This window comes from Orcinus orca, chromosome 10 (genome assembly GCF_937001465.1).
Source record: "Orcinus orca chromosome 10, mOrcOrc1.1, whole genome shotgun sequence".
Taxonomy (NCBI): domain Eukaryota; kingdom Metazoa; phylum Chordata; class Mammalia; order Artiodactyla; family Delphinidae; genus Orcinus; species Orcinus orca.
The window spans coordinates 81,599,577-81,624,690 of record NC_064568.1 but is presented as its reverse complement, the minus strand read 5'-3'; the positions used below and the strand labels follow the sequence as shown (position 1 = coordinate 81,624,690).

Sequence of the window (25,114 nt, the reverse complement as noted above, 5' to 3'; positions counted from 1 at the left end):
ACATGCATACCGTATACTTTACTTCTACCTTATCATTTCCCACCACAGGTCTCAAATAAAATGAGACAACTTATTTTTTCATCCCAGAGAACAAAGTGACAGTGAAGGTGCAACCCTGGGATCAAATAGAACTTATCCCAACTGTATGCACATTGCAGACATGACTACTGGTTTATCAAACTCCTACAGGATGATAACCTGTTTCACACAAATAACACAGTATAATTAACATATGCAAAAATAAGCCTTTAATTTGCTTGAAAATAAAATAATAGTTATGTCTGACTGTGGAGAATTCAACTATTACTTTGAAATACACTTCTGAATCTATTAACTACTGTTTAGATTTGATTTACATTTGAAACTGACTCTTCAGATGGAATACAATAGCAGAACCCACCGTCTTCTTAACCAGTTTAATTACCTTTCTCTGAGCCTACCCAACTCGCTTACATTATTAAAGTCTTTGGAATTTAGAACTACATACTTATCTACAATTATAGTCCCACAATCTTTTATGCAAGGGTCAAAAAAAGTTTGATTTACTTTTCTAGCTTGTTTCCCATCATATACTTTTTGTCAAGTTTGTTTTAATCATTCCAGTTTGTTCTTAGTTTTTATGTATCTCCTTGTTAAACTTTTGATTTAAATTTTTTATTACATAAAATATTTGAATGTCCCCCAAGTTAAAACTATTAAATATATTCCAAAAAGTCTGGCTTTCATATTTGTCCCCTTCAACCTATTCTCTCATCTGGCCCTAAAGGCAACCTTTTTTTTAAAAATTCCTGCCATTGTTTATATTTACAAATGTAAGTAAGTGATAGATAGATAGATAGGGTATAGTGATATATTTCTATTCTCCTCTATCTTATTGTTTTTAAATGTTGTATACTATACAAATCTCCTATACCTACTGAAAGTGCATTTTGGGGATTATTCCATAACAGGGATTCTCATTTGTCTTCCAACTGCAGGATATTTCATTGTTTGAATGAACGTCCCTGTATTCATAAATTTTCCTTTGTTTCTCAGAATTGTCTCTGATTTCTGCTGAGATAAGATCCATACAGGATTTTCCCTTGAAAGACAGTAAGTTTGTGACAGAAACTGGAGGGCCTCAGAAATGCATCTTATTGACATGAGTTGTGGCTCTGTCCTGATGGCCTTCCAAAACCTATTTATGGGGAAGAATGCATCCCAGCCAAATAGTCAGCATGTCGCTGATGTTTATCTGAGTGACAGAAAAAGACAAATGTTGAAGCCCACCATTAGTCTAATTAAAGAGGTGATCAAGGTGTGAACTAACCCAGGATTAGATACTTTCTTTAAAAATCATGGAAAAAGAGAAAAAGAGCATGATTATAAATGTCATAATTTTTAAATAATAACAGATTTTTATAAAGTGTGCTTATCTTTGAGATTACAAAGATGCAGGAAACCATCATGATAGGGTCAATTAAGGGCTTTCTCCTAGCTCAGGAAAACATGCCTAATGACAAAATGCAGAAACCTCGAGGAAAAAACAGGGAGAGAAACAAGGAAACCTCCAGTTCCACAAGTGACCAAAATTCAGGAATATAAATAATAACCATTAATAGTGTTGTGATGAAATCCTCCCTTTCTCTTTTCTTTCTTCTTCTTTCCTTGAAACTGTATGAAGCAGATGATTGTTACTCCATATTTATTTGAGAAAAACATTATATAATAATATGGACAGAAGATGAGAGCAGGTGCACAGGAGGCAGTAAAGATTGAAAACAGAGGGAACCAGGAAAGAATGAAGATAAGGTGTTGCAAACAATATGAGGAATGTCCAGGTCAAACGCGGGGGCTGAGGAAACCAGCAAGAAGGACGTTTTCTGCAGGGTCACTCAACCAGGAGCAAACCAGATCCTGATAAACACTCTCGTTTTGGAAGAATAAGAGCTAAGCAGGAGACCTGTTTAGGCCATGAAGAAGCCGGGACAGAAGGTTCTTCAGCGGAGGAGTCCTGCAGGAGACAGAGGACAGAGTCATTTCCTGTCTTAACTTTACAAGCAGCTTTTTTCCCTCTCTCTGTCTCTCAGGCCTTCATGTTAAAGCACTGCAGTAAGAAGGGGAAAAATTCTTAAGTCTCCCTGAGCCAAAGCCACTCTTAGAGTTCAAGCCCTCTGTTTAGTGGAGAGAAGAAGCTTTAATGTAAACTGCTTGATCAGAAGTCAGATCCAAAGTCTTTCTCATTATTTCTGTCTCCTGTCTTGTCACTTCTACCATCTGTTATAGCGAGACTAAATATGATCCTAAAAGAGAGTTAAAGAGCATTACCTGTTGGCTGAAGTGCAGGATGTTCTGGAGAAGAGGAGGGAAGATATATACTTAAAAGATACGGAGGTAAATCTATCCCCAAACACAATGTCCCTGGGCCCAGACAACTCTCCTAAGACTTCTCTAACACCACAACCCACTTCACATGATGCCAGGTTAGAGAGAACAGACACTGAGAGGATGAAGCTTCTGTCACACAAATCCAGTGTAATTTCATCACCCCTGTGTCTCTTCCTGCATTTGCCCCAGGATCTCCACCCAAAATCTCCATGCATGTTAACCTTTTTCTTATCTCTGTAGGCCATCACCTTTTATGTTTCAACCACAGCTAACCATGGACTGTCAATTTCTGGATTTCCAGGAAATTTGAGGTCAACTAGGTAAAGAAAGATTTTATACAGGGTCATTGATATAGAGAGAACTAACCTGTCAAAGTCATATTTCTTCCCCAAAACGTCTGTTGAGAGTCTCAGCTGCCAACAGGTTCCTTACCTTTCTGATTCCTGAAGTAGATGAACAGCCCCACCCCAAGGAAGAGCAGACCCAGAACAAAGCCCCCAGTTCCACTCAGCATCTTGCTCTGAGCACATTCAGACTGTGCTCCTGGGAAAAGAGGCTAGTTTTAGTGATTTTTATCCCAAATCCAACTTCTCTATTTCAGTCTCTAAGACTGAGAGCTTTGAGAATGGGGAAAGAAGGCTTCCCTGGAAGAAATAGAGTAATTGTCCATTCCCAGGAAAACATCTTTAAATCACATTGAGTAGCTTCAAGGTTAAGGCACTGAATTCATTTAAATATTACAGCCCTGACATAAGGCCACAAGACTTCAGTATCTGATAGATGAGGACCCTGGGGCTGAATGAGGTTAAGGAGCTTGTCTAGGGTGGCAGAGCTAATAAAAGGCAGAACTGAGGTTGGACTCCCCTCATGTCAGGAAGGTCCCTACATTGTAGAGGATGTACCCCTTCTCAGATCACAGGGAACATCTCAGAGAAACAGTGTCAGAAGCACAAGCCCAGCCTTACATTGCCCAAGGGTCTGGTGCCTTGGGCAATGGGGTGACCATGAATTGTGGTATCATGGAGGCTCAGAACAGGGACACTTCTTCTCTGCCAGCCAGGCAGAATTGTCTCACCAGTGGGTATAGGTATTTATAGAAACTATCAAAGGATATCTACAAACTATCAGAGGGTTTCTATCACAGGATATCACAGGGCTACTCCCAGTAACTTGTGCTGAAAAAGAGAAGAACATGAAGCAAATAAAAATATGGTTCAGGGAGAGGAGAAACCTGACAATCAGTGGTAATCAAAACCCCCTCCTTGGTGGCTGGGGAACTTATGAGGCCAGAAAGCTTCTCACTCCATTCCACTGTGACAGGGCTGGTCCGGCTGGGGTGCTCCACGTGGCAGGTGTAGACCTCTCCACTCTGAGAGACTGTTTCAAGCATCACCATGGTCTGGAAGGTCCAGTCTCCATTAGCGATCAGGCCTGTGGAGACCACCCCTGCCTCCTCTTCCTGGCCGTTCCGGAACCACCTGACTTCAACATGGCCTAGATAGAAACCATTCACAGAGCAGACCAGGAGGTTGTGGTGCTGCAGGGGCTGTGTCTTTGCAGGATACACAGTCACTGTAGGCGCCACTAGGAGAGAAAAAGGTAGAGGGGATAAGTGAGGGAGACAGAGTAAGTCTTGTTGGTTGGCTGCCTTTCTGCATCCACTCTCCAGTCCCAGACTGCAGCCTTGGGCAGGTCTCCCTCAAAGGTGGCCATGTGGCCCAACTTTAGGAGTTAGTACCATGATCCTGAACTTAGCCCTTACCGCATGGACCCATTAGATTTTAGAGATGCTGAGGATACTTGTGTGTCTTTTTTTCCCATTGCATGAAGCAGTTTATTGTTGATGTGTTTACAACTCTTTGCAAGGCATTTAATTAAAAGTGTCATTTCTGAATCCATGTTGCCTGGGTTCAAATCCAGGCTCTGTCTCTTACGGATAGAAAGCTGAATCAAATATCAACGGTGTTAATTTTGCTGCATAGAGAATCTATATCACTGAGAAAAACACCAGGACCCCAGAAATAATAGAGAATAAATAATAGAGCAGTAACAAGGGGCCAATAAATATGTGAGAGATATTCAAGAACTTTAGGAATCAAAGAAATATAAATATATATAAATATATAAATATAATTTATAAATATAAATTTATAAATATATATATTTTATATTATTATATTTATATTAATATATATTTATATATTATATTATATTATATATATTTATATTAATATATAAATTTATAAATATATATAAATATATAAATATAATTTAAATATAAATTTAAAATAAAAAATGTAACTTTTAAACTGAGTACTTGGCACTATATATCTTTGAAACAAGATCTGATAAAGGAGATTGTGAGGTGAATTGTTACACTTATAAAAAGAAATATTATGTAACTACTCGAATACTATTAGCGTTATAAAAATAGTAACATCAGTGTGTTAACACAATTATAATTCAAAAGTTGATTACACAGTCATTTCAACTATGTAAAAATATATAGGCTAAGAAAAAAAAAAAGGCGAAAAATTTAGACCTAGAAGAAGTCTCAGGAAGATCAGAGGAGCCGCAGAGGCTCCCCTGCCTGCACCTGTCAAAAAGTAGTCTGACACCTTTTTCTCAGTGAAGTGCTCCTACACACACACAGACGCGCCACACTTATTTCCGGGGTGCCAGGAGTAAGAGGGTGTGTGCCCAGAGCACACTGTGACTCTTCTCCTCACAGGCTCCCAATCCTTTCACTTTCCTCACCTCTCCTCCCCCAAACCTTCCCCCAACCATAGACACCTTGAAGTCCCTCCAGCATCTCTAACCGCCCACCCCAGTTGGGGTTTCCTCCCCTCCCCTTTCCCCTCCCCTCCCCTTTCCCCTCCCCTCCCCTTTCCCCTCCCCTCCCCTCCCCTCCCTCCCCTCCCCTCCCCTTTCCCCTCCCCTCCCCCTCCCCTCCCCCACAGGGACCACCAAGGACGCCCGGAGCCTCCCTCCTGCACCCCTCCCGCCACACCTCCCCTCCCTCCCGGGCCTCCCCACACCACACACGCTCTCTCCCCTCTCACAGTCACTGACAAAATCACACACGGTCTCCAGACAACAGGCTCTCACAGGAACCCGCCTAACTTGTACTTGCTCACAGCCCTACACACTCCCCGCCCCCCGAACGCAGTCTCCTCTGTCTCCTTCTCTGTGTCTCTCTGTCTCTGTCCTTGTTTCAAACACACACTCACACGCACTGCGCCCCCGCCCGCTGGCCGCCCAGCCCCGCGCTCACCTCGCCGCTGCACCGTGAAGCACTCCACAGCCCCGTAGTTGTGTCTGCAGTACGTGTCCGCCTTGGCCTGTTTCTGCTCCAGGAGGTCCTTCTGGCTGTTCCAGTACTCGGCGGTCCGCCGGCCCAGCTCGGTCACCGTCCGGTACTCGCCCACGTCGCTGTCGAAGCGCACGTACTCCTCCCGGTTATAGATGTGTCTGGTCATGTACCGCACCCGCTCCGTGCCGTTGGTGAAGTAACAGTAGCTCTTAAACTGGAGCAGGAAATTCTCTGCGGGAGACACCGCCGCTCAGTCAGGCCTCAGCCCCAAGCGGCAGCCGACATTACATTTGTTGAAAATCTTGGTCCCACTGAAATTTATATTTTTTAAGAATCCAGACCCACTGAAGAGCTGTTTTTCCAGGAAAATTAATTTGTTCAGGACCAAGGTTTATTTATTTCTTTGCTTGCCAACCAATTGCAAAGTAATAGTTTATCCTTCACATCATCTTTTTTCTTAATTTCTCTGCCTCTGGTCCACTACTTATCTATAGTAGTAAATTACAGCCACAGACATCTTATTCCTGTTCATGCCTCAACGATTTCATTTTCTAACTTTGTCTCCTAGTTCCAACAATACAAGTAGGCATCAAATTACCACCCTTGGCCAGATGTAGAACTTGTTTCTGTAGTCAAGTCTCCTCAGAAGGGGAGAAACTAAGAAGAAGATGATATTCTCATATAGACAGTTTACAAAAAAATGAGCAGGTCCCCAGACTTTAAGTAGAGACCATCACCTAGAAATGATGGCAGAAAGAAGGGTACTCTGGGTCAGACCAGGTCTATTTTACTGTTCAGAAATTCTCAAGTATCTTATCGACACATGACAACAGCATTACAAAATTAAAATGTGTGAAGTTACTGCTCACTGTAGCTTGTATGGTTAGCACTGTTTGTCCAGTTCTTGTCCCCAACTTAAGGTTGCCAGATTTAGGAAATAAAAATACAGGATTCCCAGTGAAATTTCGATTTTGATAAATTACTGTTGTTTATCAGAACTTCAGATTTAACTGAGCATCCTGTATTTAATTTGGCAACCTTAGCCCAACTTGCTAATGTAGCCTCAGAAGGAGGAGGATATTTAGTACTTCTTTGTATTCTTTAACACATGCCCATGGCAGGCTGCAGAAAGTGTGGACACATATGGACTTTTCAACTAATAAATGCAGAATGAATGTAAATGTCTCTTTTTTTGTAAATGTCTCTTTTTTTAATGTAAATGTCTCTTTTTTGTCAATAACAATAAAAAAGAGACATTTACATCTTATTTTTTATTTTATTATTTTATTTATTTAACTTTTTATTTTATATAAGAGTATAGCCGATTAACAATTTGTGATAGTTTCAGGTGCACAGCAAAGAGACTCAGCCATACATATACATGTAACCATTCTCCCCCAAACGCCCCTCCCATCCAGGCTGCCACATAACATTGAGCAGAGTTCCCTGTGCTATACAGTAGGTATGTCTCTTTTGTATTGGATCTAGCAGACCTTGCAGCACCCCTCCACACACACACACACACACGTCCAAGACACACACTGTGCATATGAACATCAGAAATTTTGTCAGTAATTCAGACACAATCAAGCCACTATCCACTAATGGTGGTTAGAATCCCAAGCTGTAGAATCAGAACTTCTGAATTTGAAGATGAGCTCTTCTACTTACGTCAGTTTTAGCATCCATGAGCCTTTTTTCTTGATCTCCAAAACAGATTTGATGATAGTATATCCCTCACAGTATATATATATATATATATATAATTTTACTTATTTATTTATTTTTGCAGTACGCGGGCCTCTCACTGTTGTGGCCTCTCCCGTTGTGGAGCACAGGCTCCGGACGCGCAGGCTCAGCGGCCATGGCTCACGGGCCCAGCCGCTCTGCGGCATGTGGGATCCTCCCGGACCGGAGCACGAACCCGTGTCCCCTGCATCGGCAGGTGGACTCCCAACCACTGCGCCACCAGGGAAGCCCCTCACAGTATATTTTTAACTGTGAAATTAAAGAGTGGCACTTCCTAGTGCTGATCATATAATAAATACTCAATAAATATATTGACATTTTTATTTTTATAACCCTATGATAGCAAGCTCACAAGATCTTTTTATTCCTTAACTTCCTAAAGCAAGTAATATCTTCATCATCATTTGGCATTGTCTTCAATTAATTTAATCACTAGTTACCATTTTGAGCAAATAAGAGCAGAACATTTTATATATAATAATGTGGTATATATAAATCTAACACAAAAGGGGTATGCTGACTTAGAAGAAAGGGAATTTCTATATACTCAGACTTGATAATATAATCTAAGTTCTAGAACTAACAATGTGGCACTGGGCAAATAACTCAAATTTTTTGAATTTTAGATTCCATAGATATATATGGTTTTTTTTAACATCTTTATTGGAGTATAATGGCTTTACAATGGTGTGTTAGTTTCTGCTTTATAACAAAGTGAAATAGTTATACATATATCCCCATATCTCCTCCCTCTTGCGTCTCCCTCCCACCTTCCCTATCCCACCCCTCTAGGTGGTCACAAGGCACAGAGCTGATCTCCCTGTGCTGTGCAGCTGCTTCCCACTAACTATCTATTTTACATTTGGTAGTGTATATATGTCCATGCTACTCTCTCACTTCGTCCCAGCTTACCCTTCCCCCACCCCGTGTCCTCAAATCCATTCTCTACATCTGCGTCTTTATTCCTGTCCTGCCCCTAGGTTCATAAGAAGCATATATACACTACCAAATGTAAAGTAGATAGCTAGTGGGAAGCAGCTGCATAGCACAGGGAGATAAGCTTGGTGCTTTGTGACCACCTAGAGGGGTGTGATAGGGAATGTGGGAGGGAGACGCAAGAGGAGGGGGATATGGGGATATATGTATATATATAGCTGATTCACTTTGTTATACAGCAGCAACTAACACACCATTGTAAAGCAATTATACTCCAATAAAGATGTTTAAAAAAAAAGATTAGCAATAAATCTTTTTCAGTAAAGTCTGGGCCCTTTTGAAATGACTGCGTCTGTGTTAGACCCTGGGGCAAGTGAATCTGTGCATAAGCCCTTTTAAGGGTGTCTTCTCAGTTTGCCAGTGTCCCACAGGTCTTGTTGGTTCTCAAAGCCAGATGTTTTGGAGGGTTGTCTCTCAGGTACAGGTACTAAAAGTTGGATGCCTTGTCGAGGTACGAACACTTTGCTTCTCAGAAAGAATCTCTAGGCCTGTGGGTTCCCTCCCTATTACAGTTGCTGTGTCAGGGTTGGGGTTTATGGCGAGACCTAGTCTCAGCCTCTCCTACCTACCTCCGTGTGGCCCTTTTCTTGTCTGCAATGTGAAGTAGCTGCTCAGCTACTTCAGGTCTTTTTCAGAGGAAACTGTTTCATATAGAGCAGTAGATTCAGTGTGTTCATGGGAGGTGAGTTCAGGGTCTTCCTACATGGGCATCTTGGACTGCCTCAACATTTTTTTTTTAATGAAAGGTCCCAAGAGAACTGGAAATATTTTTGTGAATATTAGGGCAGATAAAAGAAGGTAAGTGTAGAAAAGGGAGATAGAGAAGAAACATTTTTTTTGTGTGTGTGTGTGTGTTTTTTTTTTTTTTTTTGCGGTACGCGGGCCTCTCACTGTTGTGGCCTCTCCCGTTGCGGAGCACAGGCTCCGGACGCGCAGGCTCAGCGGCCATGGCTCACGGGCCCAGCTGCTCCGCGGCATGTGGGATCTTCTCGGACCGGGGCACGAACCCGTGTCCCCTGCATCGGCAGGCAGACTCTCAACCACTGCGCCACCAGGGAAGCCCGAGAAGAAACAGTTTTTAAATGCAAATGTTTGGGAGAAGGAATAGGACCTGGGGAAAAAGCTGAGCATTGTGTTCTGTGACCAAGAGCACAGACGGTTCACAGGAAGTAGCACATGTGAGCCATAGAAGGACAATAAGATATGGAGAATGAACCAAGATGGTGCCATGGGCCAGGATTACCAAAGTCTAGTCAAGAAAAGAAGAAATACCTCAGCAGCAGCATTAAATACGGATAGTGAATAATGGGAAAATAATGGGAAAACACTGGGGCAAGGCTATTGATTCCCACAGGATATTCTAGGAAAGCTCCTGACCAGAGGCCCAAAATAAGCACATGGCTAACACTAGCCCCTTTGCACTTCATGGACTCCAGCATTTGGTACAGAAGAATGAGGAGATGAGAGATCAATCTCAAGAGGGTCTGAAATAGGTAACTCTATAAAATATCGGAATACAGTTTTCATGAGACTTTTTGTGGATATATTGAGGACTGGGAGAAAGTAGAATAAAGGACATTCAAAAGACCCAAAGAGCAAGCATCCAGAAAATCTTTTGTGATTAATAATAAATTATGAAATAAGGAGCACAGAGTGTCATCTGGGACATGATCCTGGGACTGGTTAACCCTTGGTCACTAGTCAGTTCATCCTCTCATTTTCTAGGAAGAAATAGTTATCTGTGTCTATGTAGGAGAAATTGTTGGAGCCACATGCTAGGGATAAAAAGATATATATAATTTAGATCGTACTTTTAAGAAAACTAGAACCCACAATAAAGACAGAAATATAAAATTAAAGTAAAACAATGTTACAAGACCTACAGTAGAAACATCTATAAAAAAACAATCAAAATCCAAATTGATAAAACAAAATAATTAAAACCAAGTAAAAACATAATTTACAATAACAAGGAAGCATTTGTAGAGACGTGAGTTCTGGAGGAAGTGAGACTTAGAACATAGAGGAAGGGGTCGTTGTTTAGAGACATGTGGGGAATAGGAACCACAGTGAAATCATATGTGTAGGAGGGAGGGAGTGGTCAGGAGGCGGTAGGTGGTGAAGAGTCCTTTTTGACAGAACTGTAATCCTACCTAAATAATGTTGGGCAATATGAGAGAGTGGATATGCAGAGTTAAACTATGCTAGATAAGTCATTGTAAAAATGGTAAAATTACATCTTTTAGAAAGATGGGAATGAGATTAGAAAAAAATATTAACTAGGAAAACTTTCAGCAACCCAAGGTTAGTTACGAGGGGTTGGGCAAAGAGTGTGACAACAAAGTGTGATGACAGTAGGAATAAACAATATAGGACTCCTAGTCATGTATAATATAAAAAAACTGATATTTGTTGAATAAGGGAGGAACATGAGATCTTTTAGAAGTATCTTTTCTTTCCTTTTGGAGACAGAAAAATCATCCCTTTTATCAGCCTGTGAGTTGGTTCTTTCCTTCTGAGTGAGACATTTTGGAGAAAGAAAGAGAAAGAGAAAGATTTGCTGGAAAAACCACATCCTTCCTCAGATAACTGTTTGGGGGGTTTTTTCCCTATAACCAATAGGGATAAAGAATGAGGCAGCATCACTTATCTCCAGCAGATACATCTGACCAGAAGGTCTTATTTAAAGTCTTGGGTAGAAATCAGGAAAGGACAGAATGACTAAGTTAGATGTTGATAATAAAAGCCAAAAATATCCTTTAGAGGAATGAATTAGGACATGATTAAGTGGTTAGCGAGGAAAGAGTATTTGCAGAGTAAAGCAAAGTGTGGAGTGAAGATTGGAGGAGATAGGCATTTTGATAGAGACATGATGCCTGACTTTTCATACCTATGTAGGAAGTCCCTGGCTATGATTAACAAGCACAAATAAAAAGCTGTGATGCTGGTATCTCCCTGCTGTTCCTGACCTAGAAGCGATGGGGACTGTGAATGAGATCTACTATCCCAACTCTGGTTGCACAGACAAATGAAGGGAAAATCAAAGAATGAATTATCATTTATTTTCTACAAGGCACTGATTATGTACTTCCAGACGCTTTAGTTCATTTAGTTCTCATCATAGCCTTGAAATGGCTGTGTTGTATCACACTGTATTTTCAATTAACTGCAGCATCCCCAACACATGGCAAAATGCTGATGACTTAGTGATACTCAGTAATATTGACTACAAGGGTCTAGTCAGGAAATTAAACATTTTACATTCTTAATACTTTGTAGTGAAGTAGAACACACATATAGAAAAACACAGAAAGCATAAATGTACAACTTAATTTTTATAGTGCCAATATTCATGAAACCACTGCCCAGATCAAGAAATAGAACACTGGGGACACTGGGCCAACACCCTGTAAGTGCATAATGTGCCGCTTTCCATCCACACTCCTCTCTCTCTCTCCCAGGATAATTCATTATCCAGATGTCTATACCAATCACTTCCTTGATTTTCCATGTACTTTCCCAGCCTGACATTTATTTCTAAACGTGCTTTGTAGCATTATATAAATTGAATTATTACAGTATGTTCTCTTTTGTGCCTCTTTTGTGACTTAATTGTTTTCAATTGAGCAGTTAGGAAAGGATGGTCTTGTCAATAAATGCTGCTGAATCAGTTGGATACCCTTATTTTAAAAAACAGAATGAAAATTGACACCTATCTCACACCATACACAAAACTAATTCCAGTTGAATTGTATATCTATATATAAAAATGCAATGCAATAAAATCTTTAGACGATAATGTTAGGTGATATCTTTATGACCTTGAAGTATAAAAAGATTTTTAAAATAGGATACAAAGTTCACTAGTCATAAAGAAAAAGATTACCTGGCAGTCACAAGTATAACATTTAAATAGGGATAGTAAGAATTTATTGGGTACAACTAGTGAGTATCATGGGATGTACTAGGAAAACTCCTGATGAGGACCTTCAACAAGCATATCCTGATGATACCTTCAACAAGCATATCATGCTGATTCTAGAAGCCTCTCACTAGCTGGGCTCCAGTTTCTATGGCTAGGAAAAAGAGGAATAAGAACGACAGAGGAACACACTCTCGAATACTTTGGAAATCACTGGAAGGAAAGGGGCAGTTAAATCTGGGAAACAAGGTGACCTTTAGGAAGGTGATGAACCAAAGTGTGAAAACGCAAAGAGGGGAAGGAGAGTGGCATGGCAGAGATTACCCCTAAAATCATCACTTCCAAAGTCAGAAAACTCTTCCTTAATGTTCATCTTAATTTCTCCTTGATTCAGTGATATCAATTAAACAGCAAGTTTAATCCTGCTCACCTATGAACGTCAAGCATCATGCTAAGTGCTATGTGGACATAGAAGCATGGAGTACAACTGGTGAAATTCAAAGCGCAAACACTTACTGGATACCTCTTATATTCAAAAGAGTGCTAGTGGCTAGCAATACCAAGATAAAGATAGGATTATCAATCTCCACCGGGAAAGAAAGAAAGACACATAGAATAATAGCTCTGTGAGTCAGAGACTTTTATCTTCTTTGTGCACCATTCTTTCTCAGTTCCTGGAGAAACACCTGGTTCAGCGGAGGTAATCATAAATAGTTGTTGAATTAATAAACAATACATTAAGAATAAATACAGTGAAGGGGAGGGGCAACATAGGGGTACGGGATTTAGAGGTACAAACTATTAGGTGTAAAATAAGCTGCAAGAATATACAACCCTAGGAATATAGTCAATATTTTATAATAACTATAAAGGAAGTACAACCTTTAAAAATTGTGAATCACTGTATTGTACACATGCAACGTATTGTACAGCAGCTATACTTCAATTTAAAAAAAGAAAAAAGAAGACAGACATTTATAACTGCAATGAAAATACAAATGGGTATTATTTTAAGGTAATCAAGTTTAAACATAGTAGAAAAAGGGTATATTCATATAGGTTGGAGTATTTAGAAGAAACTTGAAAATGTAGTTCGTTTGCAGAAGTGAGACTTGAATCAGAGAAGGAGGAAGATATGATTCAGAAGAACAGCAGTGGAAAAGGAACAATCATGAATCATATGAGCAAAAACAGTACTGGCTTAGGGTTGGAAGTACTGGGGGAAGGAGGAATGAAGAAATTTTAGGAGAAGCCCTGATTGCCTGGAGTGAATGTCCACATTGAAGAACAGTGTGGAATAAGAGCAGATAGGCAGAGAGGACCTGTTGTATAAAAGGCCTTAGAGGCTGAGCAGAGCAGTTACTTCTTTAGTAAAGTGATGAACTGAGATATACAAATGCAAAGCAGCAAAATCAACTGTTGGTAACCCAGGTGTCATATAGCATATGAAGAGCTTCAATTCTAGGGAGGTGAGAGTGAGACTGGAGGGCTGGTGTCTTCACAAACCTGTAAGGGTACTACTATTGGATGAGTAGGGAAAGGAAATGCAGAGCTTTTTAGAACCATCTCTTTTCTAGACTCACAGACATAGAAGATAAACATATGGTTACCAAAGCGGAAATGGGGGGAAGGGGAGGGATAAATTGGAGTCTGGGATTTACATATACACACTACTATATAAAAAAATAGATAAACAACAAAGAGTTACTGTATAGCACAGGGAACTATACTCAATATTTTGTAATAACCTGTAAGGGAAAAGAATCTGAAATATATATATACATTTATATATATTTTTATATATATATTTATATATATATATGTCATATATATAAAGTAACATGACATTGTAAATCAACTATACTTCAGTTTAAAAAAAAAACAACTGCCTCTTTTCTTTTTTCAGGAGTAATATCAAAAGACCCAGTCCTTCAATCTCAGGCTGCTTCTCTAGCCTGGGTCCTAGGCTCTTTCTTCTAGGATGAAGCAGGTCAATTTGCTGAACAAAGATACTTTATGGAAATTCTCATTTCTATCACTTTCCTTCCTATACAACCAATAAGTGAAGTAACATCATTTGTCTCCACCAAATAATGCTACTGTAATGGTCCTAGTATTAGTCTGGTTTCAAGATCTTGTGAGAAAGTGGAGTCAGGACAAGTTATGAGTTATGTGGTGAGAGGAAGGTCTAATATCTAGAGTTTGTGAGAAGAAACAGGATATGGCTATGTGGATTGCCAAGAACTCTCCCCTTTTGGTTTTCAAGCATGATTTAGATGGGTCTAGAGTGCTATAATCAGGATATTTATTCCTTTTCAGGCATCTTTGGAAAGCCCCTGGACAGGATTAAATGGAAAGGAAATTGCTATGATGCTAATATCTCATTGCTGGTAAAAATTTAATCTCTGGTGGAGACAGGACTGAAAGAAGAGAGGTATTAAGGGCCATCTCTCCACCTGCTGGTTATCATGAGAAAGTGCAGGGACAATGATGGAAAAAGAAATCAATAGTTCTGGGTCCTGATTAAGCAGTTTTCAATTATCTCATTTAATCTTTGTAACAACCCTACAAATAACATTTCATACTATTTTTAGAAGTGAGAGTAGGAGTATAGGAATTATATTCTGAATTCAAAAAAGAAAAGAATATTCTCTCTGAAGACTATAAATTTAGTAAAAATGTATTAGTGCTGAAGATTATGTGAAGCATTCTTCAAGGTGCTGACATTGCCAGGATGAATGGGATTTGTAGATCTTGCTCCTAGGAGTTCAGAGCCTACATAGTCTTGTTATAATACACTACAACAAGAGCTTCAATAGATTTGTTTATAACGTATAGTCAGAGCATAAATTGGTGGAGCCATATGTTGTCAAAAGTGGGGAAAATGGATAAAATGTTTTACAAATCTATAAGAACCTTAAAAACTAAAGATTGGAGTTCTCCATTTATGTGAGGTAGTAAGAGTCGTGGAAAGAGGAAAGGGGGTATGTTTCAGGTTAATTGATTACAGAGCAGAAGAGGCAAATAAAATATAATGGAAGGATATGCAGGGACAATAAAGGATGAAAGATGCAGGCAGGGAGAAGAGTCCTGGTGGATGTGAGAGAAAAGTCTTCCTTAAGGAATAGAAGGGAAAATACAAAGTGAAGCTACCCCCAACGAAGCAAAATTGTATAGCTGCAAATAGAAGCGGAAATGAACCAAGCCATTTTGGTAATCCCGATGCAGTTACAAGGTTAAGAAGGGATAGTTAGAATGGAAGGAAGGTTTGAATTTACTGAGCACTAATGTTCTCATAATTGCACTAGGAAATATTATTTGATAAAGAGGGAAAGATGAGTCCTTTTAGAAGGAATGCATCTTCTCTCTTTTCAAAGGCAGCACCTACAGGCTCAGCCCTCAAACCCAGAATCTGCCTCATCTGTTATTTCAGGTCCAGGTTAATTCCTTTTTAGGAAGGCATTTCAGCTTTTCATACTGAAACATTGTAAGAAAGAAAGCGTTCCTGGAAATCCCCATCCCTTTAACCTTTCTCTTCAACCAACAGGGATAGAAAATGAAGCAGCATCACTTGTCTCCAAGCAGATGTATCTTTTAAGAAGGTCTGATCTGATCCCAGGTCTTGGGGAGAAGATGAAGAGGCAGGATGACGAATATGTGGTGAGAGGAGTGGCTGACAACCTAGTTTCATGGAAAAAAATGATATTCCATGTTAGAGAACCAAAAAAAAAAAACACATTTTGTAGTTGTGAAGCAGAGTGGAGGGTATCTAAGTATTTGGTGTTGGATGGAAAAAGGAGAGGGAACCTGATATTTTTCATGCATCTGTGGGAAGTCCCTGCTCAAGTTTTAAAAAGAAGGAAATGGCTATGACACTGAACTCTCCGTGATACTGATGCATGAGTACCTGTTGTGGACGAGATGGAAATTGTGAAAAAGTCCATGAACCCACCTGCTGATTGTCATAGGACAATTCAAGGGAAAGTCATATTACCACGTGCTGATGGTTTTGCTCTAGAGAAGCAGCACTTCCAGATGTATTATCTCTCTATTTATCATCATGACAGTCTTGAATTTTTCTTAACTGCTGAATTTTCAGCACCCAGAGTAGTTCTTAGCATTGAATAACCAGCTAGGCAATTAATTAATAAATGAATAGGAGACTAAGATTTAGTGAGTTTAAGAAACATAAGTTCATAATTATTAGGATCCATACTTAGTTCTGCCCAAGTCCAAAACCCAGGAAATCAAATATTAGTTTTTCTGAGGTCAGAAGAGTATCTGGAGTAATAGTTGAGTGAACCTTCATTCTATGAATTTCACGCACCTCAACTTAACATTTCCTCTTCTAATATTCTTCCAACACAAAGCAACTTTCACTTGATCAGAGTTACCCTGGAGCTCAGTTAGTGAATATACAGTGGGGTGGAAAAAGCAGTGTTCACTGTCATAAGGTCAGAATTCTGGGACCTGATCTGTAGGCTAGTGCAATGACTTACTCTTTTGAGCTTCTCATTCTTCATCATTGAAATTAAGGAATTGAATTACATGATTGCCCATGTTAACACTGAACTGATTCCTCAAACATGATAAATGTTAATAAACATTTAATTTTTATTCCACTGTCACTGATCATTTCAATTAACTGAAAATAATTACAAAAAGACACTCTCATAAGCAGTAGATGTTGTGATGAAAGGCAATTGGGAGGCAATTCATGGATCTAATGAAGACACATCCTAGGCTATAAGCTGGCTAGTTTGCAGGTAAAAACCAGGGAATAAGAGAGCTGAGGGGTGCCCTACTGGCGTCAGAACAAATATCAAACACTGACCTCAGAAACTATCCCATAGAAAGAGTCACAACTTTATTGGATTAGTTTATAGAGGAATTTATGCTCCAGGGCACTGTTGAAATCGATGGCTGTTGGAGCACCTAAATATATAGAACAATTATTAGCAGATCTGAAGGGAGAAACAGAAAGTAATGTAATAAGAGTAGGCGACTCTCAAGTCCATTACCCCACTTTCAACAATAAATAGATCATCCATGTAGAAAATCAATACGAAAAAATGGACTTGAGTGACAATTTAGACCAAATGAACCTTGAGTGACAACTTAGGCCAAATGAACCTTACGGACATATATAGAACATTCCATCCAACAGCAGCAGAATACACGTACGTTCTTCTCAAGCACAAACAGAACATTTCTCCAGGATAGATCGTATGTTAGGTCACAAAACAAGTCTTAGCAAATTTAAGAAGATTGAACTCATATCAAGTATCTACTCTAACCAAAATGGTATGAAACTTAAGTAAAAATAAGAGAGTAAGATTGGTGCAGGGACAGACATGTAGGCAAACGAACACAAACAAAGGGCCCAGAACCAACCCATCCATCTACTGGAGTTGGCATTGGAATTAATTTAGGAAATGGTATAGTTTTTAATAAATCATCCTGTGAGGTTGGTTATCCAGAGGGAAAACTCAGCATTGGATCCAGACCACATAACACATAACAAAAATTAATTCCATGAAGAATAAGTACTTAAATGTGAACAAGAAAAATTTTTAACTTCTAGTGAAAAATTTAGAAGTTTACTTTTATGAGCTTAGGTAAGGAATCATTTCTTAACAGGAATATAATAGCAAAAAAAGTAAAATATAGATAAATTGATTTTATTACATGTTTCTTAAAATTATATCAACCCTAAGGCACTTTTAAAAATACATAACAGGGTTTCCCTGGTGGCGCAGAGGTTGAGAGTCTGCCTGCCGATGCAGGGGACACGGGTTTGTGCCCCAGTCCGGGAAGATCCCACATGCTGCGGAGCGGCTGGGCCCGCAAGCCATGGCCACTGAGCCTGTGCGTCCGGAGCCTGTGCTCCACAACGGGAGAGGCCATAACAGTGAGAGGCCCGCGTACTGCAAAAAAATAAATAAATAAAATAAAAATACATAACAAATTGGGAGAAATCATTTTAATGCATATAACTTATATAGGAAATTGAGATAGTAAAAACTAAAATCTAACCCCTATAAATTTATTTCTATCTAGACATATTTTTATATATTTATAAAAATAATGAGGAACTTATTGTCACTGGAAGGGCTAGAGCTAGATTATGAAAAGGAAACAGACTAGACCAATACACATGTGAAGATTCCCAACCTTATTAGTAATCAGTAAAATGCATTTTAAAAGCACCAAGAGGCACCATTTAATACTCAACAGATGGAAAAAATGAAAAAGTCTGAAAATACCAACTACTGACAAGAAAGTCAGTTAGTTAGATTAATTATACACTGATAGTAGAGGTGTAAATTCATACAACTAGTTAAATCTAGTAAAGCTATAAATACGCATACAATACACAGCAATTCTACCCTTACACATGCTCTAAGGAACTTTACACGTGTGGACCAGGAGACATGCACAAGGATGTTCAGAGAGGCAGGGATCATAATAGCAGACAAAGAATAGAAGTAACCAGAATTCTGTTATGGGAAATGTTCTTAGAAACATTCTCAGAATCTCCAGGGATCCACAAGGGTTTGATATGAAGAAGTCCTTCAGATCAAAATGCTCAGAGTAGGGGAAGACATCAGTGCCTTTCACCTAATTACTTGACACAGTGCAGCTGATTTCCCATGACCAACTCCACAAAGCCAGTCACATCCTTCATTTTCCCCAAGGGACATAGTAAGAACTCCCATATTAAGGAGATCTCAATAACTGAGGTACCTAGCAGGGAGATTTATCACTTCCAGTTTGTACTTTAACCTCCAGACTCACCAGCTCATATAAAGGTTGGTAAGTAAACAAAGGAAGAGAGAGATGCTTCCTTTCAGTGTCCAAGGGTCAGAAAGGATTCCTAGTCTTAAATTAAAATTTAGACATAGAAAATCTACTGGAAGAAAGAGATTTCAAAATTTACAAGCTTGGTTGATAATGCCTCGGCAAAAGTAAGAAAGATACAACAAACTTCAAGAGAGAAAACCCTAGAGAGCTAAAATTGAGCATGTCGTGGTACCAATCTTGTTACAGACTGCTTACTACTGTGTAGATCTTTATTCAGCACTAGAAAAGAACAGGTGTATGAATAGACAGTGAGACAAATTATCTGTCACTGGTAAATCTGCATAGCAATACATAATAATTCTATTCTTATACTCGAGATACCACTACACATTGCTCATGAGTCAGCAAGAGTAGCTATTTGGCTTAAAGTAACAGCCATCACATTTAGCAAATCCTATAATGCGAAGCAAATTAGGGCTGCTTTACTGGATTTACCATTGGGTGGGGTGAAGGGAGAGAGGGCGCTGGCTGATTTAGTCCAGGCCCTGAAGTGTTCACTGTTCCAGAAAATATACCCGTGCCCTTAGTAATGGGCCAGCATATGCACAGGGTTTGAGGTCTGGCCTCCAGCAGGGGTCTCTTTCACCGCTTGGGCCCCAGAGCTGGCAGTAAGCATGCTTCCAATCTCTGTTCAAATATGAACTCTAAGATCCAGCACTCTGGATAATGCAGTCCTCACCATTCAAAACCCCAGTCTCTGTCAAATATTGAAACAGTGGTCTTATTTCTGTCTGACCCAGAGCTGTACACAAGCTCACTGTTATACCAAAAAATTGCGGATCCTTCTTATCGCAATGGGTTTCCCAAATGCTTTTTTCTCTTTTTGAGAAACTTCTACGATGTTGTTACTAATATGTTGGATTCATGTGCTAAGAAGGTGCCCTGTAAAATACTGTCTTAGTGAAAATTTCCTTCACAATTGGGAAGGTTAACCTACAATACATTCCTTTGATAAACTTATGTATAAATAGTTTGTTCTTATGTTCTTCACATCTTGTATGAAGATTGTTGGAGGATTGACCAAAGACTATATTGCCATCTAAAGTTTACATTGAAAACCTCAGAAAAACTAATAATCTATTTGATGCTTGTAGGAAGAGAGGAGCTGTTGGGAAGCGGTTGTTAGACCAGGGCTGTGGTTAAAGAGGAAGGATGATGACATAAATCTTTGCATAAACCACATTTACATGAAATCGTGATGTATCATAAAATACTTTTCTTTCCAGCTAATAAGAAGAAGGAAGGAAAGCAGCATCATTTGTCTCTGGCAGACTAAAATTTCCAAAAGGCATACTCAGAGTTGTGGTGGAGGGCAGGGATGGGGGAGAAGAAATTCCATTTACATCTCAGTTCAGTGAAATTAGTATATGGAATATTTGAATGTGGAGCATTATATAGAATTTCTGAAGTTATCTGCCCATGCCAGCCCCACTGTGCTTATTCCCTACCTTTCTTCTTCTCCCACAGGCATTCATTGTCCCCCTAGGATTGTGGCCATAAACATGTAAGTCTCCAATCTTAGCTGAGCTCTCAAGCCCACTTTTCAATCCTTTCACATACCTTTGGTCTTTTTTTTTTCCATTGAAGTATAGTTGATTTACAATAACATATTCATTTTGGGTGTACAACATAGTGATTTGATATTTTTATAGGTGACACCATACTTTATATAAAGTTATTATAAAATATCTTTAGCCATTTCTACTTCTCATTTCCCTCCAAAATGTTCTTTTTTTAATCAATCACCTCATGGAACTCAAATAATTACTACTTTGTACCTCAGAGATAAAGAGGAGAGAAAAAACATGAACACTCCCCAAATCTGATGGGCCTTAAATTCACAGTCCATGATCCCTGTGATACCCAAGCAAGCAGACAGAAGAACACTATTGAGATTCACACTCTTTTTGCTGCAAAAGGAAACTTTCAGAAGAAATGTCCAGTCTGTAGTTAAAATACAGCAACTTTTGTGTTGGAACTTCTGGGGTTGGGTGTAGCCTTGACTCTTTGGCCATGTTTAGCAATGGTCTCAGCTCAGGAACATTTCTTTGGTTTTTGATAAAGCTGGAAAGATTTTTTTAGCCTCAATGTGTTTGAGACTATAAGATTTCTAAGTCTAACTGTATAACATTTCAGATTCTTCCACTGATCATGAAGACTCCAAAGTGTATCATCTTTTTAAATAACTGGAAGATAAATGATCCTGGATCTCATCAGGAGTGTTCATACATGCATGCATGAGTCAAATACTGTGTTAAGTATGAGAAACAAAGGGTTACAGAAGACCCCTTTTCTACCCATAGAGAGTCCACAAGAAGAGCTTAGTCAGCCGCAAAAATACAACTTTCCACTTCTTTAGAAGAATTAAGTGGGTGGTTTAACAACTGGTCCAGTGCCTGTGAGGGGAAGTACGGCATCAGTGGCCTTCTGTGCCACAGGGTAGCACGAGGGCCCTCCGGCACATCACTCTGGGGTTAGACTGCCTGAGTTTGAATCCTGACTCCACCTCTTATTAATGCTGTAGCCTTAGGCAAGGATTCAACTCCTCCATGCTACAATTTCCTAACTGATAAAATGAGGAAGGGAAGTAATAATAATATACCTACCTCATGATATCATAAAGAGTAAGTCAGTTAATATAGTAAAAGCACTTCAAAGAGTGTCCGGCATATAGTAAGCACTCAATATATTAGGCCTTTTAGTTATTATCATTATTATTAATTACCATTATCACCATGGCTGGAGGGTAATCTCGCCATCTGTCTTCATTTTCTCACCAGTCTGGCTAATAAGGATCCAACACGTCTGGGGCAGGACCAAAAGCCAAAAGAAGCCTGGCTTTCTTTATGTTTGGGGAGAAAGGGGAAAAGAGAAGGAATTTGAGAGAAATAGCCATTTCATGCTTTAGATTCTGCCGTTGTTCTAGCCACCTCCAGGAAACTCACCAGCTCCCAGACATCAGGGGAAATAGCTGGGTCCATCCCTTCACCCCGTCCGGATTTCCTTTCCACCATTTACACATCCCAGAATTTGTTGGTTGATTCTAAAACTGCAAGAATCAGGTTCACACCAGTAGGTTGAACTCACAGTTGATTTTATGAGCATGTGCTGTGTAGTAAACAGAGTCTACACCATAAGACCCAACTGGCATATCATGAAACTCACTTGGGACTGAGTGGACATAAAGAAATTAAGTATCCTCAGCATTTCCAGAAGTAGAAACACTTTAAGGTGGTAGTATTTACGGTTCTCATTTCTCTACAGGTGTATGGGTGTGAACCCATCCTTGGTTTAAGCTCTTGATCATGACCTAGATAATAGGGTAGTACAGTACGTGTGGTCTCAGCTGACTGCTAAGCCCTTCACTTCTCTGTTCATGTGGAACATTTTTCTAGACAGAGAAGCAGAGCACCCTAGAAGGCACACCCATGGAGTAAGTGCTATCTACATTTCCTCACCCTCAGTCTCCACAGTGCCACTCCCCTCTAGCCAGACTGTGGTGACAAACAAATTTTGCAGAAGTTGGGTTTAAGTGAAACCAAAATGAGACACTGGAAAGTTTCCTCTCAGGCAAATTAGAACCATATGGGAGGCAGCATCCTTTGTCTCTGGCAGACTAAGCCATGAAAAGTAGTTATAGAAAAAGAAAAAAGTATCTATTTAAAAACTGTAAAATACTAAGTCATACATTTAACAAGTAGTCACTAGTGAAAATATTACAAAACTTTTCTGAGACCTCAAAAGATGAATAAGTGAGGGAGAATACGTTGTTCCCAGAAAGGAATATAACACATAGATTTAATGCAGTTTCAGTCAAAATCAACATGTGATATTGTGTTTCCAAAAATCAATATGAACATTACCTATTTATACAAGGCTGCTACTGTATTGAGCAATTTTAAAAAAATAATTAGCGGGGCTTCCCTGGTGGCGCAATGGTTGAGAGTCCGCCTGCCGATGCAGGGGACACGGGTTTGTGCCCCGGTCCGGGAAGATCCCACATGCCGCGGAGCGGCTGGGCCTGTGAGCCATGGCCGCTGAGCCTGCGCGTCTGGAGCCTGTGCTCCGCAACGGGAGAGGCCGCAACAGTGAGAGGCCCGCAAAAAAAAACAACCAAAAAAAAATAAATAAATAATAATAATAATAATTAGCTTTCCTCTCTACTATGCTGCTTAATTTTCAAAAGTGTTGTTTCTTTTTTGTATTATTTTGTTCTTATATGGAGATGATTTATTCCATTAGCTCTGATCACCGTATTAATAATTATAGTTCCAGTCTAAAGAAATAAATCCTAGAGACAGGTTCAAGGTACCAGAGGGAAAAAAGAAAACATCCAGAGTGGTTTTGCAGTCCTGCCTTGCTCTGCTCAACTCCCACCCACCACCACCTCTTTTCCACAAAGAGATCCTAAGCTAAAGTAGAATTCACTGATAAAGAACATTTGGAGAAGTTGTGTTTAAGTGGAACAGCAAATCTGGCATTGAACATGTTCTCTCCAGCCAATGAGGATCAGGTGTAGGGCAACATCACTTGGCTCTGGAAAACTAAGCTATTCAGAGAACTCAAGAATAGAGCTAACTGTGTACAGAAAAGGTGTCTGTCTTCACAATACCAACAAAATGTAATATGTAGGAAGCAAAGAATGTAACAGAACTTTACTAATGTATTTAATGTAACATGAAGGGCTGAAGAGATAAAATATAAATCAAATGCCACATGAAACTGTAAAATTAACAATGCACTTCTAAAAGTCAGTAGGCATGATAACTAGGCAAGACCAATGAACACTTTCTCTTATTAATTTCACCACTTGGTTTATAATTACTCTCTTCTCAACTACGCTGTTTAATTTTCAAAAATGTTTCCTTTTTAAGAATGCATTTCCTTTTCTTAAGGAGGTTCACACCAGTAGGTTGAACTCACAGTTGATTTTATGAGCATGTGCTGTTTAGTAAACAGAGTCTACACCATAGGCTTATAATAATAATATAATAATTTAATAATATAATAATTTATATAGTAATAATTATATTATATAATATTATATATATAATTATATTATATAATATTATATAATATAATAATTTCTCAAATATTTCTATAGTTTGAGGGGTGAAATAGTTCCTAAAGTCAGTAGCTGGAAGGGACACACAAGTACAAATTAACTCTCCGGCCCCACGCAATAAGACAAAGGCAAGCAGGATTTCCTGGTGTCTGCATTTATCATGGAAGTGACCTTGACACTTGAGTGGTGAATTTCACCTTAGTTCTGATTGTAAATTTACAATCCCTTGTCACCTCACAGCCAGCCAGTAATGTCAGCAGTATATGCGAGGTATTTGAGAAATACAGAGCTGGAAAAAAACCTTCCCAAAACTCTATGATTGCCTCACATGTTTGCAGCCTGGAGGTGAGACCTTGTTGACAAACATATCTACTGTCTCCATACCAGACGCTCAGGCTGTCACCTACAACACTTATATCATCAGTCTTTTAAACTCCATTGCCAAGGTATTTTAAAGAAGTAAGCTCTTCCAGGTTTATGACGGCTTGTATTCAGTTATCTGAAGGACCAAGAATCTCTCCTTTTCAGCCCCAAAGATCTAGATGGCTCTAAGGAAAACAGATGCTCATTTTACTCACTACATTAATCCATGGGATGGGGAGTGAGAAAGCAAATTTACATATTATAGAAGAGTAATTGCAACATCATCTTTTTAATGTGATTAAGGCGCTAAGAACACTGGCTCATTGCCAATTGGGCTGTTCACTACCATGTCCTAAAAGCTCATGACTTACAGGTCACATGATCTTCTAGCCTCCGAAAGGAGAAAGCCCAGGAGTAGGGGAAGGAAAGCTGTGTACTTGAGCGACATGGTTAGTTGAATCTGGGTTCTAGACTT

At 39.4% G+C, this 25,114-nt stretch overlaps 1 protein-coding gene across 2 annotated transcripts in view; it reads right to left on the bottom strand.

Annotated features, from left to right (window-relative positions):
* The window catches only part of LOC101276823 (DLA class II histocompatibility antigen, DR-1 beta chain), an 86,455-nt gene that overhangs the window by 17,447 nt on the left and 43,894 nt on the right, over nucleotides 1–25,114 (bottom strand). The window contains exons 3-4 of one of the 2 annotated variants that reach the window (XM_049693814.1): nucleotides 5,642–5,702; nucleotides 3,670–3,951 (exon numbers count right to left, since the gene is read on the bottom strand). In XM_049693814.1, coding sequence (XP_049549771.1) covers nucleotides 3,670–3,951; nucleotides 5,642–5,702 — 343 coding nt within the window. The remainder of the gene's footprint in view (nucleotides 1–3,669; nucleotides 3,952–5,641; nucleotides 5,703–25,114) is intronic. The other variant, XM_033416255.2, reaches the window with a different exon arrangement.